The following is an 18,268-nucleotide window of genomic DNA, read 5'->3' as shown; positions in this document are numbered from 1 at the left end:
AAGTTTCCAACGTACATCCAAGCAGTGAGTGACTTTTCACAAATTCCCAATTGTAACCTCGATCAATTGTTCACATACTTGGAATGCTATTTTTGTAGAATATATGGATTTACAGAATTTGATGATATTAACAATGCTCATGTGTTAACATTCAATAGAGCATACGGCAATTAAGATGATTGAAATCCACTTAACTTGGAAAAAAAATTGACGGATTTTTATTCCCGCCCTCTAAGGCTGAACTGAACCAACATTGCTTTCGAACGGCATACATCGTCCACCTTTGGAGCCAAGCACATTTACCTGTACCTACCGATTTATTTGAATGTTGATTATGTTGATAACGAATTAATAAAAATATGAATGATTAATTGCATATGTGCAATAAGATCTATACTATCACTTGGACACAGAGAATCGTCTCGGGGTCACTTTAGAAAAAACAACATTCTGACAGTTTATGGTCTCTACATATAAGACTACTTCTATTTCTCCACAAGCACCAGTATTACTTTGAGGACTGTAAGAATGGTAATAACACAAGAAGAACTGAACCCCACTTTTATCCCATACACTCCTCAACTTTAAGGGAGAAAAATGTCCATTATGTAGCGATGAAATTATTCAATGGCTTACCAAGAAATTTGCAAGGCATCGATCAGTTTGACCTTTTTCGGAGAAGGATTCACAGCTACAGCTACATACTTCAGTGTTAACCTTATAACTTGGAAGAATTTAGAGAATTTTGTAAAAAAAAAATTGCTCCTGAGATATATTTTTTTGTTGTTGATTTTACATGTTTCTATTTTATTTTGACATATCTGTGACAAGTAAATTAATTGTAGAAATGGAATAAATATACTATACTATAATTAAGTATGTTATATGATGTTGCTGCTTTACCTACATGTATCATGGGTTAATCGTAACAAACCCATTTGATATTGATCGAAATCATAGTTTCAATAAATATAAATGTTAAAATATCCGTAGGCTTTATTAACTTATGAGAAAAAAGACATCAGTCAGACCATTGAAAATTCCGCGCGCCGTATAAATGCATGGACGCGCTCATACATTTTTGCTCTGACTGACGGTCTTTCCCCCGCTAGACATGCAGCTGACGGTCATTTTTATATTTCCATATATGTAAGAAATCATATGGAGTTACATGAACATCAGATTTCAAGTGACAGACATGGAAAACCATCTCTGCTTCTTCGTGACCTGGACACGTTAACAATGGATCCGATGATCGTTGAATTTTGTTCATATTTGTGGCATATAGTTTACGAAAACTGTTTTATTCCCAATCTACGATGCCATGTGATTATTTAACCAATCGTCCATTAAAAATTCAACGAGTGCTTCTTTGAAAATAAGTGTGGTGAGTGCGGGCGTGGGAGATGGCGGAACTTGGGAAAAAATGCAAAATTTCAAGTGATTTTATCAGGGCTGAAATTTTCTATATGTAATATTGATATTAATCAGAAACATAGTCAGCCGATCGGCGGAGGGTGTAAAATACGTCAGTCGAGCACGTGAACTTGGGGAAAAAATTTGAGAGTCAAGTGATTTCATCCCGAATGAAAACACCTCCATATGATTTCTTACATATATGGAAATATAAAAATGACCGTCAGCTGCGTGTCTAGCGGGGGAAAGACCGTCAGTCAGAGCAAAAATGTATGAGCGCGCTCATGCATTTATACGGCGCGCGGAATTTTCAATGATCTGACTGACGGTCTTTCCCCCGCTAGACACGCAGCTGACGGTCATTTTTATATTTCGATATATGTAAGGAATCATATGGAGGTGTTTTCATTCGGGATGAAATAACTTGATTTTCAATTTTTTTTCCCCAGTTCACGCGCTCGACTGACGTATTTTCCACCCTCCGCCTATCGGCTGACTTCACTATTTTGTTTCTATTCAACATTAATATTACATATAAAAAATTTCAGCCGGGATAAAATCACTTGAAATTTTGCATTTTTTCCCAAGTTCCGCCGCCTCCCACGCGCGCACCCACCGCTACTTGACCAGCTGACGGTTGGTTTCGTCATTTGCAATGTGACTACAACCTACAGTATTAAATTCAGCCGGGATGAAATTCCTTGAAAAAAAAGGCCCTGCCTCCCGGACTATTTTCGTTACGCTTGAATTGTCAGATTAAGAGAATATATACTTGTAACATGTAATTAACCACATACATATATCTTAATCTGACAGGCTGTCCTAGACAATTCATTCATTCATTCATTCATTGCTGTATCCCGTTACCGGGAATTAATCTACAAAAAGACATAAAAAAGAACAGACTTACAATTTCTTGGGGCTAATTGCGACTGTGTGCACTCCTGTGACTGAAGAGACCCAACCGTGACCTACAGATCCTTCAATTACCCCTAGAAACAAGTCTAATTTTTGGTAGAGCTACTCTAGAGGGTCCAAGGTATCTTTCCTTATATTAATCTGACACGCTTGAGTAAATCCCGAATATCCCTCTTGGGCTTCCCAACTATAAGCAGGGGCTGCTCAAAAATTGTATATGGAAGACACTAATGTTGTTGGACAAGGAATCACCCCTTAATTTTTTTCGCAACTATCCATTTACACCCTGAATAAAGCGTAAGTTTCTCATTTAATTCTTCAAGTCATAGATCAGTGGAGGTGCGAGCTAAGCTGAACACTCACTTCCAAACATCGTAGATAATTTTCCAGATTTACTCGACGACGAATTTCTTCGTGAATACCTTAAATCTTAAATCATGAACACTCCCTTTCCGGTTCCGATTTCCCCGAACTCACCTCCTGAGCTGCCTGTTCGCCAGTATGACCCCCATGAGGGCGAGGTTCGCCGCCATCCCCATTGTCCCGAGGGCGAATATCAGGGCCGCCTCTGCGGTGCCGCCAGGGTGACACTCGAATACCTTGGTAGCGTTGGACGATGCGTTTGCGGCGCTGCTCCCGAAGCGTAAGTTGGCCCCGGGAAAAGCCACCACCGATCCTGGAAGAGAAAAAGGTACTTAATGAGATGCGTGAATCGGCTGGATTTGGGGAAGTTATTTGTCCCCGGGGTTCCAGGTATTCTCGAAGTATTTGCATGGATATTAAACGTTGGAGGAAGATCATGTTATTTACATGGATCAATCTGAAGATTTATACGAGGAGTTTTAAAATAGCAGATCAATTATACGAGGATATATTGAAAATTCTTAGCCTACTATAGGACCAAACAAAATTTCAATGTCAAATTATTTTATTACTCAACATATTCTCCTCTTAATTAGATACATTTATTACAGCGAACCTGCAACGTCTCTAGACCTTTCAAAAAAAATTTTTCTTCTTGCTCTGCAAACCAGACCTCCACAGCTTTTATTATCTCTTCGTTGGAAGGAAATTAACGACCTTCTAAACTTCTTTTCAGTTGAGGAAAAAGATGATAGTCGGATGGAACCAAATCTGGTGGAATAAGGGGGGTGTTCTAGTAATTCAAACCCTAAATCACGAACTTTTTGCATGGCAACATGAGATTTGTGTGCAGGGGCGTTGTCCTGCAAGAACAAAACACCTTTGGATAGTTTCCCGCGTCTTTTCTCTTCAATTTTTTCCCGTAGAGTGGTCACTTATGTCGAATAATAGTAATCTCCGGTTATTGTTCACCCTAATCCAAAAAATCAATCATGATTACTCCATGGCAATCCCAAAAAACTGAAGCAAGCACGTTTCCTGCAGATTTTTGGACACGAAACTTCTTGGGTTTTGGAGAACCAGAGTGTCGCCATTCTATCGATTGTTGCGTTGTTTCTGGATCGTAGAAATGTACTCAAGTCTCATCCATAGTAACAATTCCGTTTAAGAAGTTTTCAAATCGAGCACAGATCGAACGCGATGCTTCTACCCTTGCATGCTTTTGGTCAACATTCAAACATTTGGGGATCCATTTTGCAGCAATTTTTCTCATTTTCTCATGTCCAAATTAACTTGAACTATATGATGAACGCGTTCATATGGAATATTCAGTGCTTCAGATATCCGATTTAGCCCAATTCGACGGTCTGATAAAATCCTGTCATGAACTGCATCGATATTTTCAGGGACTGACACAGAAACTGGCCTTCCCTATCGGTCATCATCTTCAATGGAAAATTTACCTCTTTTAAAGCTTGCAGTCCAATTTTTCACGGTCGCATACGAAGGACATTGATCACCAAGGGTATTAAGCATATCTTCGTAAATCTGCTTACCTCTTAACCTTTTAAATTCAGGTGCTTGATGATGACTCGATACTTCATTTTTTGGATTTTCACAATTTCGGTGGACATCTTCCTTCTTTTAATTAATTGCGTAACTCTGGTTTATTTTTTTGACCTCAAACTTCGCACTGACACTTCTAATGATATTAGTTATTGTTCGTTGCTATGGTAACTCAATATTTTTTTATGCATGGAACTGGTCTAGGCTATCTAGATATCAATACATCCTCGTAAAAATTGACTTATTCGAGCATTTTCCTACTAAATAGTAATTAACAAAAATATAAATTTTGAGCGTTTTTTTTTACTCATATACTCGAGAAATTCGGTAAATAATGTCTCTATCAAAATGGAGACAAAATTATCAGTAGCATCTTTGTAAAAATAGTAGGTGGAGTTGATCAAATTTCAACTAAACAATTCGAAAGTCTTTATCAAAATAATAATAATAAATGGGGGTGTAGGTGGGCCATAATTGAACTACCAATAACTTAAAAGTTAAAGAGCTGATTTCTTTCTTCAAATATCGAAGTGAACTGATACTTGATGGAAAAACCATAATCGAACTACCATTAGTTTCAATACCAGGTGGCCAAAAAAAATTGTATGATTCTTAATCAATTTTTCAAAGATGAAACTTCTTCATTTTTCGTATGATGACATTTCGTCATTTATGTATGTTTTTTGTTTGATAGGGATTAGATATTGTTCGTCATGCCCAAAAAAAAAGGGAAGTATCTCAGCTACGTCAGACCGGACGAATTACTCTGGCGCAACTTTAAAAGCGCAAACTCCTCCACCAGCTCTCGTGACCCGATATTTCTAGTGCTCATAGTGAATTCGATAGGAAAACACGTTTTTCGTTAGTTTTCCACGCTCGAAAACCGTTATTTTCGCCAAAGATGAAAACAAACATGGCGTCTATGGCTGCCGTACTGGTGTCATGGATCGGGCCTCGGTGGTTTATTTTCTGTGTCCCTTACGTTAAGAAATTAGACATCTGTCATCTTACAATGAGGTGAGAATCAAAAACTGTTTTGAAAGGAATCGAAATTTAAAAAAATATTGATATCTTTTCTCCTAATTATCCTTATTTTAGGTTTCATTCATCATTAAACCAAGAAATTCGTTTTTGATGTAACAAAGCTCAGTACTACAACGAATTATGTCGTAAGGAGTCAATGGCTTCCACTCACGATATCCTTTGTTTATCACTAGGCATGTTGGCTCTCGTTGCTAGAAAATGGAAGGCTTGTCGCGAAATCAAGTAGCTTTCGAAATGCCCGCGATTCTTTTGTCGGTTGTTGAGGCGCCCTTTGAACGCTGCAGACTCGTATGGAGTGTCAGTAGAGAGGTTTGTTCATACAGTCTCGCTTAATTGAATCTTTTCAAGATTTTGCTCGAACTAACAAATGATGGCAGGTTCAGGAGGCTTCAAACGTGAATAAATGATTTTCAGTGGTAAAAGGGTGATGAGCGAAGATTTCATTGGAGCAATTAATCTGGTGGATGTTTTTCTGCTCTTTTGAACCAAATATACACTATTGAGCCTTACGATTCTTTGTTCCTTATCATCGACGCGTTCAAAAGAGCGCAATCATTAATCAGGTGTTCTTTTTACGACACTGTTTGTTCTGTAATTCAATAAATGTATAGATAATGAAGCTTTCTAATCATCATAATACACTGTTTTTGTGAGACTATTAATGCTATTGCTGTATTTTTTGAAAGTGGCTGAGTTTTGTTCAGGCTTTTGTTATTGAATACTTAAAATGTGTAACTTCAAACCAAGACTATATGGGGTAGAGAGAGGACACAGAGTTGAGTCAGAATAGCCTATATTTAAAGGGTCTTTCACTCTTTATAATCAAGATACAGAGCGTTTCGTTTATTTCGCCAATTTCTTCAATTACCCATAACTTTGGAACCACCTTTTATATTTTGATGATATTTGAAACGTTCATTCTCCTTAACAAGTAGCTCATACAGACACATTGAACGATTTTTTTTCAGGTCCGGTCTTGTATAAGCTGATAAATAAAATTGAGCCAAAAAAACATCCTCTGTATGAAAATTCCTTATATTTGATATGATATTCGTGAAAATATGAAAAATCTGAAGGAAGAAATACCTTGTTATTTCTCGTACTTCCGCATGCGATTTTAATACTTACCTACTCAATACCTACACCTAATCAAATCTGAATTTTCAGACAAAAAAGTTTATAAACACAAAATTTTATTCGGTATTTATTAATTTGCCTGATTTAATTGAATCATCAGGCCCTTATTTTTTGAGTCACCTCTATTCCATAGTGTTTCACCTTCGAGATAAAAAAATGCAATTTAATTGGTAAAATCAATAAATACTGAATGGAATTAATTTTCATGTTCGAATTTTTGGTTACTGTGTTGTCTAAATATGCAGATTTGACTAGATTTATTGAGTATTAAAATCGTGTACGAGAAATACCTTGTTTCCTTCAGTTCTTTTTGCTTCTTTGGAATATCCTATCAAATTAAGGAATATTCTTTTGCGTTCAACCTTATTTATCAATTTCTTCTAGGCCAGTCCTGATGAAAAATTCAGTTACTATGTCATTAAGAACAAGTTACTGCGGAGAATAAACTCAGCAAATGTCATCAAAATATATCGAAAAATATGGCTAATTGAAAAAATTGACAAAATCAATGAAACACTCTGTACCTTAATTATGAAACTTAGCTTACGTCCTTTTATCAATGAACCACCTTGTATATAATAACATTTTTATGACGGTCGAAACTTTTTCCATATGAATAGAAATGTACAGGGTGGGCAAATTTCGATGTTTTAGCACTACAGCTTTTGAACCAGAGGAGATAGACAAAATCTGATACCCCATTCTCGTTCTCTTTTTCTGAGAAACTAACAAGAGTAGTAGTCATTTTTGGCCACCTTCTTTTGTTTTCGAGTTATAAGCGAAAATTGGAAAAATGGCGATTTCGAAATAAATTTTTATCTCCGCTAATACTGATGATAGAGCTCTGAAATTAAAACATTATACAGGCACTTTTTTGAGTAGAATCCAGTGGCGTGCTTGCCTTTTTAGCAGGATTTTTAATTACGAAGCTATGACCCAAAGTTATGTTTTTTTAAATGGGAACACTAGATTTCTGTGCAATTTTTTGAAAGCTTAATTTTTACTGATTTCAAAAATATATAATCATCATATGGTTTGCATCAATATAAATAATAAAAAATGGTCAAAAACCTTTTTTTCTCAATATTTCTATGGTTTCAACTTTTGACGAGCACAGAAAAATAGAGCTTCCTATAATAAGAGCAGTCTCCTTCCGGCAATGTCATTCTTTCTATGCTTTTTACCAATTTTCATAAAATTTGAATCTTGGAGAAATTGAGTAAGAAGCATAGAAATGAAAGGACTAATAGAAGGAGACTGTGGTAATAATAAGATGCTACATTTTTCTATTCTCAACGGAAGTTGAAACCATAGAAATATTGAGAAAAAAGGTTTTTGACCATTTTTTATTATTTATATTGATGCAAACCATATGATGTTATATATTTTTGAAATCAGTAAAAATTAAGCTTTCAAAAAATTGCACAGAAATCTAGTGTTCCCATTTAAAAAAACATAACTTTGGGTCATAGCTTCGTAATTAAAAATCCTGCTAAAAAGGCGAGCACGCCACTGGATTCTACTCAAAAAAATGCCTGTATAATGTTATAATTTCAGAGCTCTATCATCAGTATTAGCGGAGATATAAATTTATTTCGAAATCGCCATTTTTCCAATTTTCGTTTATAACTCGAAAACAAAAGAAGGTGGCCAAAAATGACTACTACTCTTGTTAGTTTCTCAGAAAAAGAGAACGAGAATGGGGTATCAGATTTTGTCTATCTCCTCTGGTTCAAAAGCTGTAGTGCTAAAACATCGAAATTTGCCCACCCTGTACAGAGTGTGCTACGAATAACTTATAATGCAGTGTTCTGCTGGCTTTTTGTTTACCCTTTCATATTATCGCAATTTCGATCACTGTTCGTTAAGTAATTACTGAACAAATCCGTATGAAGTCCAAACGAAATCACTAATTGCTCGTTCTATAGATAAAACAAAATCATTACTCTGCAGAATAAATGAACAATTAACGAGAAAATTCCGACCATCCAACCCACAAAAAAGATCAACACAACGCTCCGTACGAAATAAATTGAAATAGCCTTTTTGCAATATGCGCTCAGCCGAATTTGTACGTTCCATCGAATAAATATGCAATTCGCGAAAAACTGGACACGATGAACTGTCGTTTTTATTAGTTTAACACCTCATTTTATGGTTGGCACTGGTATAGGATTATTGGGAAATAAATTTCTCCCAAGTGCAGTGCGGATATGTGAAGTGTGAAGCTCCGATTTTTTCTGTCTTTGAAATTACAGGTCTAAAACTTGAACGTTCTACAGGCACTTTTTTAGGTAGAATCCACTGACGAGCTCAAAATATTTTTCCGAATCATTGAGCGAACTTTCGTTTTTTTAAATGCAAACTTTTATTGAATTTGTTATTTTTGAATTGGAAAAAAATCTTTTGTCAATAGATTCTTCGTATGAGAGTACCTAGGAAGGTTCAAGTTTCAAATCTGTAACTTCAAAGACAAAAATTAGGAGAACATTTCGAAATCGTAAAAATCTCATTTTTTGCTTATAACTCAAAAACAAAGAATTGTAGGAGGCTACGGTTTTCACCTTTTTTTTTTCTCTAAAAAGAGCTGGAAACCGTGTCATCTGTTTTCTTCTAGCTCTTACAGTTCTCGAGATCCCTACAGTAGGCAACTAATATCGCCCACCCTGTACAGATATCTAACAGAACTCCGTATCTTCGTCGTATCGACCATGATGACGTTTTTTTTTCTGTTGACTTGTTCCATTCATGATGAATTTATCTTCATTCTTCAGGATTTCATAGAAATGAACATTTCAAATATTCCTCTTTGAACACTCCTTTCTTGATTTTGCTCAACCCATTTGAATATATCTATTATCATTTGGGTTTTCCACAGGCAGGTTTTCCGCTCGTGCAATTTCTAATAATAATTTCCTTTCCAGGAATTGGGTTACGTGAACTACATTAACCATTTTATAGAGTGAATTTTTTTCAGACGAACAAACACATCGAAAATAGATAGAGCGCCATTACATTCCCTATCTCGAGGTATGTTTCTAGGAGCGGAAAAATGAAGGAAATGATGATGTGTACACAGAATATGCTACTCACGAAAACATTCCATGGTAGAAGTAAAACGTGCGCGAAATATCTGAGAGAGAAAAGCCCTCTCGTCTCGGCTGGATATCAATTTTTCACGATTTTCCTTTGCAGGATTCAATTCACCTCAACAATGGAAAATGGTCCATCATATTTTGCTTTCCTATTTGGAATCATTTCCTCACAATGTTGAAAGTATTTTTAAAAGGTTCTTCTATATTTAATTCATCAGAATTTCTCGACTTGCAAAAGGATATAATTTCCTCTTCGATAAAAAGTTATTCCTGTTTCGATTTCGTAGAAAAAATTTCCGCCAAGTCAATCTGAATGAAATTGTTCATGATCATGGTTTAATCTCTAGGTTAGCAGCACCGAATTATATAAAAACGCTTGGACGCTCGATTTTTGATTCCATGGGAACAACTTTCAAGATCAAATTCGAAATCGTATCCCTTCAACTCTTAGTGCTACAACCCCAACCCCTATTTTTTGAATTGGGCAGATGGGGTGAGTGACACCTCATTTCAAAGGCCTTTCTCTTCTATTTTACAATATTGAATTTTCAGCGCCTTGCATCAGTTTTCTGACTATCATCAGCTATTCCGAGTCCAGATAAGCTTAGCTGTTCCACTTTTTAACCTTCGGACAAATGATTCGTCGTGATGGAAAAAATTACTTCGTTCTCGTGAATAATGGCTGTTGTGCCGAACCGGGAAAGGGTATATTTTCGGTTCGTGATATCCGAAGTTGGAACTCTCGACAGAATGGCCTCACACAACGTTTACTTGTCGGGTTTTTGCGAATTTCAGTCTTTTCCACGTATATCGTAAATCACTCCTTTGTCGCGTTCCAACTCACTTCTGGCAAGTGGACAGACGCTCTTGGGAACCGGAATATGTCGACCGGAATGTTTCCGGTAGAAACTCGAATTCACATCAAAAACATTAATGTGTTCCGGGAAAATTCTGAAGGATTGAATGCATTCGAGAAATGTGAAAGTCTTAATATGAATTTATTTGTGATACTAATATCTTCTTTTTTTTCCAGGTATGTGAAAGTTTCTTCACGAATTCTCATAAGTGAAATCTCGAAGTCACGCTAAATTTGTAAGTAAATCATTCACAAAATTTGGGATAAATTGAAAAATTTCATAGTGGAACGTGTCATCACTATCGTTACTCATTTACATAAGTTAGATATTTTTATTTATTTTTTATTTATTATACATATTCAACATGCAAATGCACAAAAATACAAAATTACTTAATGAATGTACCTATACAGGGTGACTCGTACAAATATTTTTAACAGTAGATTCTTGAGATCAAAAAAACACGTTTTCCTTTACCATTTTTCCGAATCGATACATCTTATAAAATAGAGGCTGTTGAAAAACCATAAAAAAAATTGACGAATCTTTTTCTAACACAAGATATCACCCACGTCTTCCAGTTTTCTCATTATAACCATAACGTACCATAAAAATACCAAAAATTCAAAGAAGCCAACTCTTGAAAATAAGTTGGACGATATCTAATGAACATTTAAACGTTCTGTAAAATAATAGTATTCTTCATATTTTCTCGTATAATGCGCCGTTTTCGAGTTATTCGATGTTCAAAAATTAGAAAGTATTTGTGAAGTTTGAAAAAATGGGTACTTTGGCTGAATACAACTCTGTTTAAAAGATCCACAGATGTGTAGTGTCGCAGATTTAGCTATAGTTATTCTGAAGGCAATTTTGTTTTTTCAGGGGTGGCACAGCTCATTATGAAAACTTAAAATAGTTATATCTTTTTATCAGGGCCAAATGGGAAAAAATGATATAAAAAAAGTGTTTCTTTTGACCACAAGAATCTATTGTTAAAAAATTTGTGCCAGTCAAAAACTCGCCCTGTATATTTTATATGCTAATATAGTTGGAAAAATTCTCTTGTAACAAATGGTACGATGGCATTATTTCTCAATTTGTTTCTCGTCTGATATGAATGAGCAACTTGTCTTACGTTTCATGATAACATTCACCCAGTATGGCAATCAGCTTCCGAGGATTTTTCTCATTTTTTTCTCCCAAAATTCAAGAGTAGTGTCACGCAAATTCCTTTTTGGCCATGATTATTGCATTTTTGTGACAATTATTAACGGCTTGTGAGTCAAATCTCTGTTTCATGAATTAATTACTCAATTATAGTATTATTTTTCGAAAATGAAGCGATAAAAATCTGTTCTTGGAATTTTCTGCTTATTAAATCGCAGTGAATTCGAAGGTGGCCTTTTCCAACGTTGATAAAGGCGCTTTTCGCCCCGGAAAGAAGACAAAGAATAAAGCGCAACGGATTAACGCCACTAGGCCTCTGATCCCCCATCAAAGGCGCCCCTAAAATTGATTCGCTACCCTAAAGACACTCGAATCCGATATTTCCGATCCCGTTTCTTCTAATGCTGGGGTTCGGCAACGCCCGACGATTTTCTCAAGATCCTCTCTGCCTTACCCGACTCGAATCGGAAATTAAAGTTGGGTGGAAATGCACCTTCCAGGGGGGTAGGTGAGCAGAAAAACTTCTTACTTCTACTTCCTTTCAACCTCTTGAACAATTTCGATCTTCACTTTTTGTAACGGGAAATAATCGTATTTCAACAGCCTTCGACTTATACGGGGTGGCCCATTTTCCTAAGAATAATAGGTATAATGATGTGGTTTACACGATACCGTGCTACTTTTTGATGAGACCAAAGTACCACTACAGGATGATATTGTAAATTTGTCATTTTCAGTCTATAACCCGGAATATAGGGTGATCCATAGCGATGGCCTATTAGTTAAGTTTATAGAATACTAATCACTATTCTGTGTTTAAAATTTGCATGTTGAGTTTTTCGACGTTGACTTTGTTCCCAAAATATTTTCAGACCTCCCCAACAGCCTAGTGCTTTCTTATTTCAATTGGCACACCCAGATCTCTTTGCATCGTTAGATTGCTGATTTGTTGGCAATTCAAACAGAACCTTCCGTGAACCTCGACGGTTTATGAGTTATTGAGATCATTATGAAAAAAAAAGGTGTAAGCAGAATGTCACACTTTTGGCAATATAATTAAAAAAACTCAGCAGCAGCTGATTCTTTTTAAACTCCTTATCATGTTCTGATGTATTATACAGGGTGTGTTTGAAGGTGAGGCTTTTTTCAACAGGAGCTAGAACTGGTCAAAACGAAGCGTTCCACCAAAAATCACCTATATAAAACTTTCAGAATGACAAAGTTGAAAAAAAAAATTGAATATGATTACTGAAATAGATCCTAATACGACCCTAGACCGTTTGTTAGCTGAATTATCGCAAAGCAGTGGGAAAAAACTTTTCTCCTGATTCGACCATGTGGTTTCGTTTAGGATATTGGCTCGTTCGATATTTACGTGGTAATGAAAATGGAAACTTAGGATTGCCGAATTGTTCTGATTATTTTTTAGTAACTTACACAATTCCATGAAATGGCTCATTTTGATACTTACTGACAGAAGTGACTTAGGACACAAGTGTAAAAAATAGAATGATACTCCAAAATCTCACCAATAAAACTCGTCTAAATTATTCACGAATTTTTTCACAATGGGCATCATTATCTTCTTGTTCGAACATTCCAACAATCAACAATCGTCGTAAAAATGGGATGAAACGGGGAAACATCATAGCACTTTTTCAACATGACTAACTAAAGCACTTCCAAGGAACTGCCTCGATTTTCTACATTTTGTTTCCACCCTAAATTGCGCGATACAACAATTATGATTCTCACAAAAGCGAGCTGATGTATCTAATCCGATGAACTTGGTACTGAACCATTCATTGTCCAGCCATATGTTTATGTTTTGTTTCGTTTGTGCGATGCCGGAGTCACCTTCCACAGTCCCGTACTTGAAATTCAACGAAATTTTGTCGAAATTCTAGGCGTTGTATCTCAGCCATCTAGGCTATTTGATATAAACAATTTTCGATTAAACGACTTATTTTGATGAGTTCCACCTTCTGTCAAAAAAAAGCCTCACCTTTGAAAACACCCTGTACCTATATAACACTGTTTATTGTTTAAACCTAAAATATACTGGATGTTCATAAGAGGATCATCAAGTTAGATAAACCGAATCGGACAAAACTCAAGATTTTCCAATTACAACCAATATTTTTCATTATTTCAGTAGGGTCTACGTTAAAAAAGAGGGGAGGCTACCTGAATGAACGATATACCTCAAGGAAAAACTCAATAAAAGGTTAGGTTAGGTTAGAAACTCAATAAAAGGTTAAGCAGCTATTTCAAACTTCTCGATCATTCTGTTACTTCTGGACTCCACAGAAGGGAACTAAAATTCGATGTCCCGATAAAAAATTTTGACGTTTCATGAATTGTTTACGGATTCTCAACAAACCCAACAAAGATTTCACAAGGTATAATTCATGAAATCTCAAAATTATTCATCGGACAATCGAATATTACTTCCTTTATGCGAGTCACAGATCAAGCAGTTCGAAATTGCTGTTATTCGTTATTCAAAATTTTTATTTGATAACTATTAAAGATTTCATTCAAGCCATAGGGTTTATTTAGGTAAAGCTAAACTTTTTCTTCATGTAGAATCGATTAGAATAATAAAAAATATAGATTGTTATTAGAAAATCTCGAGTTTGATTAATTCGGTTTGTCTAACATGATCATCTTATCATAAACACTATACATTTTCGGATAAAAAACCAACAGTTGTTGTAATATGTACTACATATTGGCAATTTTGAAAATGGTAAAGATTTCCTTGGAAAAAATCTGCCTAGCAGAAATATAATAAAATATAAGAGCTCTTGGTAAGCATGCTTACCAAGAGCTCTCTAAAAATGTAACATTATTTGTAATACCACTAGATTCTACTCAATAAAGTGCGTGTAAAATTTTTAAATAACTTCCTTCAAAGACAAAAAAAGAAGTTTTCGAAATCGTTGAAGTCTGAAGGATCTCTTCTGGTTTCCCTAGGGTAAATCGAATAAGGAACACCCTGTACAATAGTACTAGTTTTCATATACTAAGAAGAGTTTTCAACATGAATATTCCTGTACTGCAAAAGACATCATCGCAGGTCACGTAACTTTGAGAATCTTCCTGCAGCGCTTCTGTCCTGCTTTCTCGAACTCAGACTTGGCCGAGCTCCGTACATATTCCCAATCCATCCGATGGAAGCCCCGGATATGCTAATGGAGCAGTTATATATCTGCCGGTACCCCCTTAACGACCCCCATCTCGTTCTTTTTGCGGAGGTTGATGGCGCCGACGTGTACACATTCGCGCCGTCATCTCCGACGTCATTTTCCCTTCGAAATTTTCCGTGAAATTAATTTTATTTTCTTCGAGGGCGATAAATAGAGAAGTGGGTTAACTGCTTTTGTAAAGCGCCAGTATTACTTTTGGCGCAAAGTTATAATGGGATAGTTAGGAGGTTATTATGGGCGGAAAATTGCGGAGAAAATTCTGGTCTCATCGCAGATGCACACGTGAACTGCATAGCGGCATGATACTATCTTCATTTCCATCCCGTTTCCGGATTACAGCCTCTCAGATCCATGAAGATATTATAGATAGAGGAGGCAAGTCCTTGGCGAAACGACGATAAAAAAAGTTCTTATCTTCAGTCTTTCAGACTATCGCAAATGTAGGAGGTCGGTAGATTCTGACCAAAGCTTGGGTCATTCTACAAAAATTATAATGGGGAAATTCTCATAGAATGTTGATATCTCAATCCTACATCCACCGCCAGTTACTCAAAGCTTGATTGAGCGATAAACGTCAATTTGTTTCCAATCGATAATTCATTCAGAATATCATTCTATTAAAATTATGATTTATAAGCATACTTCCATTCAATGATTCACAAGTACTTCTTCTTCAATATATTCAGAAATGGAAAGGTTTCATTGATTTTGTTTTGGAAATTGAGTGACAAATCGTTGATCGGTAACCAAATTCTTCTGAAGCCGTCCGTCAATTATTCTAGTGTTTCAGTTGATATTTCGGCTCATAACGGATTATGTATACGCCAGCTAATAGAACTCCCATAGTGTTTGTTTCCAGGAGAAAGCTTCTTTAACCTTTGAGGGTTTTTTTTAACTGAACTCTGCAGTTTTTGCTGAGAACCGATGAAATTCTCCTTTCCGTACCTATTTTTCCCTCGATATTGCTCTGCAATATCAGCTGGAGGATGCTATTTCTTTGTTCATTAATTCATTCGATGTTGTATGTCTTCTTGGTAACCAATATTGATACCCTCTCAACACTTAAGTATTTTGGTGGAATTACTCCAAATAACACAAATAGATTCTACCTCCGGTTGACTGGCAAATAAATTGGGTTACCATGTAAAGCTTGCTTGTGTAGGCTCTCTCTGTCTCTCTCTCACACACACACACTCTTTCTCTTTCTTTGATTCACAAAACCATATATCGCATTAGTCAGATTCATTGGGCTGAAGCACCCCCAAAGAACTGCAGCCTTGAGGAAACTTCATGTAGAAGTTACGAACCTGATCTTGGATCAAACGTTGAGGGGTTTTATCCTAAGAGAGTGCTAGACTAGCCCAAAAGAGAGCATTTGAACATCTCATGAAGGAAGGAACTTACAAATTGGGACGATTGGGGCGTCAGTGCAGAGGTGCATTTTGTTCTCACGTACTTCAGATCTAAATCTTTCAATATGGTTCGATTCGATCTAATTGTGGTAGACTAGCTAGTCTTGTTGTTGGTGGTGGGTCAGCTAGTTTCCATTCTGAAGGGTTTGTGGATGGGTTTATAGATTGTTTCACTGCGGTTACATTGCATTACGACTAAGGTTCATATATCAGAGTTGCTCTCGCCAATACTTCGTTGCAAACCGCCTTCCAGTTACAGAGTTCTAATTTTTTAAGGAACCTTCGACATCTTCTGCGTTGGAGAGCCTGGAGAATGAAACTCTAGAACAGGTCGAGCAGTTCAAATACTTGGGAAGCTTGATAAATTCTTGGGCTAACCTAGACACGGAAATACACAACCGTATCGATTCGGCATCACGGTCATTCTGGAAGCTAAAGGACAGAGTTTTTCAAAATCACGACCTCAATCTGAAGACCAAGACAGTTTTTTACAAGGCAGTGGTCCTCCCAACGCTTCTTTACGGAAACGCTGGACGCCCTACAGGCGACATATTGAACAGATTGAACAAACGCGGCAACGTCATCGGAGACAAATAATGCACATCAGATGGTTCCACGAAGTTTCGAATGCAGAAGTGTTGCAACGCGCGAGTTGTACAACAATTGAGACTCAAGTAAGAGCCCGACTCAGATGAAGCGGCCACATCCTGAGGATGCATCAAGACACGAGACTCCTCGAAATAGCTTTGTAGGGCGAACTCACAGAGGGAGCCCGAAAACAGGAAGGCCAGTATAAGCGGTTTAAGGATATGCTACATCAATCTCTAAAATCAGTTAATGATGAATCCAAACTAGCGTTGGACAGGTCACAGTGGAGGTCTTTGGTACACAGTTATAATGAAGACTCGAGAAGAATACAGCGGCGGCCAGATCTGGTTGGTGACTATCCATGCCCAGAATGTGGAAGGATTTGTAGGTCACGGTTGGGTATCTTCACTCACAGAAGGGCACACAGTCGCAATTAGCCCTAAGAAATTATAAGTCTGTTCGAACTTTTTTTTTGTAGATTTATTCCCGGTAACGGGATACAGCAGTGAACGTTGGTTCGAAGTGGCTGATCAGTATCTACTGGACCTATTCTCATAGGTGCTTCTTGAGACGGCAGGGAAGGTAATGAAATCTATTATGTTTGTACTAAGATCCAGATTTTTTCTTTAGATCTCGCAGTGGTAGAGTCCCCTTCGTTTTCTTTATCTCCTGGAACTTTTTTCTTGTAGTCGAAGTGGGCTTAATAGCTCCTAGCAAAACATTTCTCGCCTATTTATATGCGTATTTTTCAAGATTCAATTGTATCTAATAATTCGTTCAGGGACCTCATTCGGGAATGGCGCATAAGAATTTTGCCGACTCTTATTGGAGCATCCATCCGGTATTCATGACAGTCGAGCTTCCGTTTGTTTACGAGGCGACATTCCTTGTTGTATTTCCGACCCGGCATTTTTCATTTCGAAAATGCCGCATGAATAATTCCGTTCGTAACTCGATGTATATGATCCATATATTAAGCGGAAAAAGGTGGATGCTCGTGGAACTCGTCCGTTACGCCAGATGGAGACCGCGAAGGGTTTCACGTACGTGACCGGTGTGGGTGGGACGCTGCTGGAATCGACGTGTGCGAGCGTCCCAGAGCCGGCCGAAAAAACGGGAGTGCGTCGGGACGTCGCTCTGCGTCGTCAACGCGAAAACAATTTTTTTCGGCGGGCGTGATTGATGTTGGGGCCCTTTGACGATCGGTTTTTGTCGTACGTTACGTCGTTTCGCGCGCGGACGTTTTACGGGACATTTGCTGTGAACGTCGTTGTGGTTGATGATCTTTTTTATTGGGGTTTTCAACGGAATTCTGGGAATTTCTGAATCTGTTATGCGGAATTATGTATATTTTCTTCCCCAGTTCATACATACCATAATGCTATACAGGGTGTATTTGAAGGTGAGGCTTTTTTTCCAGCTGAAGGTAGAACTGGTCAAAATGAAGCGTTTAACCAAAAATTACTTATACAAAACTTTCAAAATGACAAAGT

General features: G+C 37.0%; 2 protein-coding genes across 2 annotated transcripts in view; one reads left to right on the top strand and one right to left on the bottom strand.

The window, feature by feature from the left end:
• Positions 1-18,268, top strand: part of LOC123310850 (midasin) — a 169,482-nt gene that overhangs the window by 79,719 nt on the left and 71,495 nt on the right. The gene's annotated exons all lie outside the window — the stretch shown is intronic.
• Positions 1-18,268, bottom strand: part of LOC123312528 — an 86,356-nt gene that overhangs the window by 64,686 nt on the left and 3,402 nt on the right. The window contains exon 2 of the mRNA XM_044896990.1: positions 2,812-3,010. Within this exon, the coding sequence (XP_044752925.1) occupies positions 2,812-3,010 (199 nt within the window). The remainder of the gene's footprint in view (positions 1-2,811; positions 3,011-18,268) is intronic.

Source organism: Coccinella septempunctata, chromosome 4, assembly GCF_907165205.1.
Source record: "Coccinella septempunctata chromosome 4, icCocSept1.1, whole genome shotgun sequence".
Taxonomy (NCBI): Eukaryota; Metazoa; Arthropoda; class Insecta; order Coleoptera; family Coccinellidae; genus Coccinella; species Coccinella septempunctata.
The sequence above is the reverse complement of the archived record's forward strand: the minus strand, read 5'-3'. Positions and strand labels throughout refer to the sequence as shown.